The sequence below is a fragment of the Panthera onca genome, chromosome B3 (genome assembly GCF_046562875.1).
Source record: "Panthera onca isolate mPanOnc1 chromosome B3, mPanOnc1 haplotype 2, whole genome shotgun sequence".
NCBI classification, from domain to species: Eukaryota; Metazoa; Chordata; class Mammalia; order Carnivora; family Felidae; genus Panthera; species Panthera onca.
The window spans coordinates 71,566,468-71,568,410 of record NC_138344.1 but is presented as its reverse complement, the minus strand read 5'-3'; the positions used below and the strand labels follow the sequence as shown (position 1 = coordinate 71,568,410).

General features: G+C 42.4%; 1 protein-coding gene across 1 annotated transcript; it reads right to left on the bottom strand.

The window, feature by feature from the left end:
• Positions 1–398: 398 nt before the first annotated feature.
• On the bottom strand, positions 399–1,024 carry EDDM3B (epididymal protein 3B). Its single transcript, XM_060617396.2, has one exon. It carries the CDS (start codon positions 1,015–1,017, stop codon positions 529–531), a length of 489 nt encoding a protein of 162 aa, XP_060473379.2. The 5' UTR covers positions 1,018–1,024; the 3' UTR covers positions 399–528.
• Between the last annotated feature and the right edge of the window lie 919 nt (positions 1,025–1,943).

The following is a 1,943-nucleotide window of genomic DNA, read 5'->3' as shown; positions in this document are numbered from 1 at the left end:
ATTTCCTTAGAGATATGTTTGATGAATGAGTCCAGCAACACACACCTTAACCCTACACTCAGCACAAATCATATCCAAGCATAATCTGTATCACACACCCTGTTACACCTATACCAGTCACAGAACACATACTCTGCACATATAGCATGTATAAATTTCGTACACATTGGAATGATACAATTTATTTAAGGAAGGGAAGATCATTTAGCGTGGGGAGGTATAAGGAGAGTCATTATCAGGAAAATCCCTGGTTCAGTAAAAAAGAAAAGCCATAAGAGCTAAATCTTAAAAAAAAAAAAAAATGTAAGAGCAAATCAGGTAAATGAGGGCAGAAAGGTATTCAGGGTAGAGAAACAACGCAGGCAGTTTTAATATCAAGAAACCTTGTGGTACATAACTCCAGTCGTGAGAAAACATTAGCAAATACACGCAAAGGAAGGAGTAGCCAGCGCTGTTGATGTAGGCATCAGGCTACCACTTGGGAAGTAATGGGCACTCTACTAAAACCTGGGGGTGTGGGTAGACTTTCTAATTTTTGATGTCTAACAATTGGATGTCCTCTATGCTGTCCACATACCCATTCATGCCACAGTGGAATTCAATGTAGCTGTAGCTGCTATGTTCTCTGTAGCTCTTTTTGTTACCCTCCTGGTAGCACTGGAGGATTTTGAAGGGATGCTGTACCCATATATATACATTTCTGTAACGATCTCTCCACTTTCTGAGGCATATATGCTCGATTTTGTGCCACAAGGTATAGATGAAGGTGTGATAGTTCCTGTCTTTTGGAGCTCCTCTTTCCCTCATGAGATCATCGCATTTGTAGTCGCTGAATTTCCAGTTTGTGCTCAGGTAGTGCTGCTTCATGAATTCCCTCCAGGAAAGGTTCTGGCTGTGTATAAGCAGCCCACATAGGGGAAACCGCAGGGCCAAGATAGGGCCAAGGACCTTTAGAGAGGATGCCATCTCAGTCACCAGGGCCACCTGCGAGTCCACAGCAGGGAGAGAGGAAAGCATTATTTCAGCTGCCCTAAGAGCTGACCTCCAACTTAAAATTCCTTCCCTGCCAGTGTAGGCACTTGGGCCCAATTTTATCATTTTGTTCCCAGGCTTGAAGGTGATGAATCTCGTTAGATAATAAAGTTTATGAGAACTGAAATTATGCTAGAGCCTGAGTGAGACAAACACAAAATTGTAAAAAATAGGTGGAGTTTATTTTGAGGAATTCAAACACCTCCTGTCTGCCCTCTCTTCCACTCCAACCAATCACCCTCCAGCTAATTCTGTCTTAACGGTGCAGATCAGTTCTCAGAAGAGCGTGAGTCTGAAAAAAAAAATGGTATTTTAAGCTGTATGGCTTGAAGTGGAAAGGATTGCCACCTTTTAAGGGAATGCAGAAGATGAGTGAAGACTTGGGTGATATTTTCCAAGCAAGAAGGCTTTGGTTCCCTCAGACCCCAGGCTACAGTTACACTGATTCTGCAAGATGGTGTTTATCTAATCCTGCTTTCCTTATAACACTTCCCCAAAGCCTGTTATCACTTCTGACTACCCACATACCTTCTCAGAGGCTGTTTACCTAGTTATCATAGTTATAAACAATCTTGATCTATTGTTAAGAATGCCATCATATAGGAGCTCCAGTTCTGAAATATCATTTTAATCAATCCTGTACCAAGATTGAAACTACCCTCACAGGAGCTACCCTGGTCAAAATTAGGGCATAGAGGTGTGTGAAAAAGTTTCCCCTTTAAACCAGCTCTCTGTCCTCATTTACCATGGGGAGTGGAACTGGCCCTATGGAATCTCTAACCTGATTCTCAACTCTCTGAGCACTTGTGTCCTCAAATCTGCCTAATAATAGCTGCCTCACAGACTTGTGAGGGACTCTAACAAGATATGCATGTGAGAGCCCTTCTGAGAATTTTGTAGGAACGCAGGGT

Bases quoted from the DNA above. Each gene is read 5' to 3' on its own strand.
- EDDM3B (XM_060617396.2), bottom strand. From the start codon at position 1,017: ATGCTTTCCTCTCTCCCTGCTGTGGACTCGCAGGTGGCCCTGGTGACT.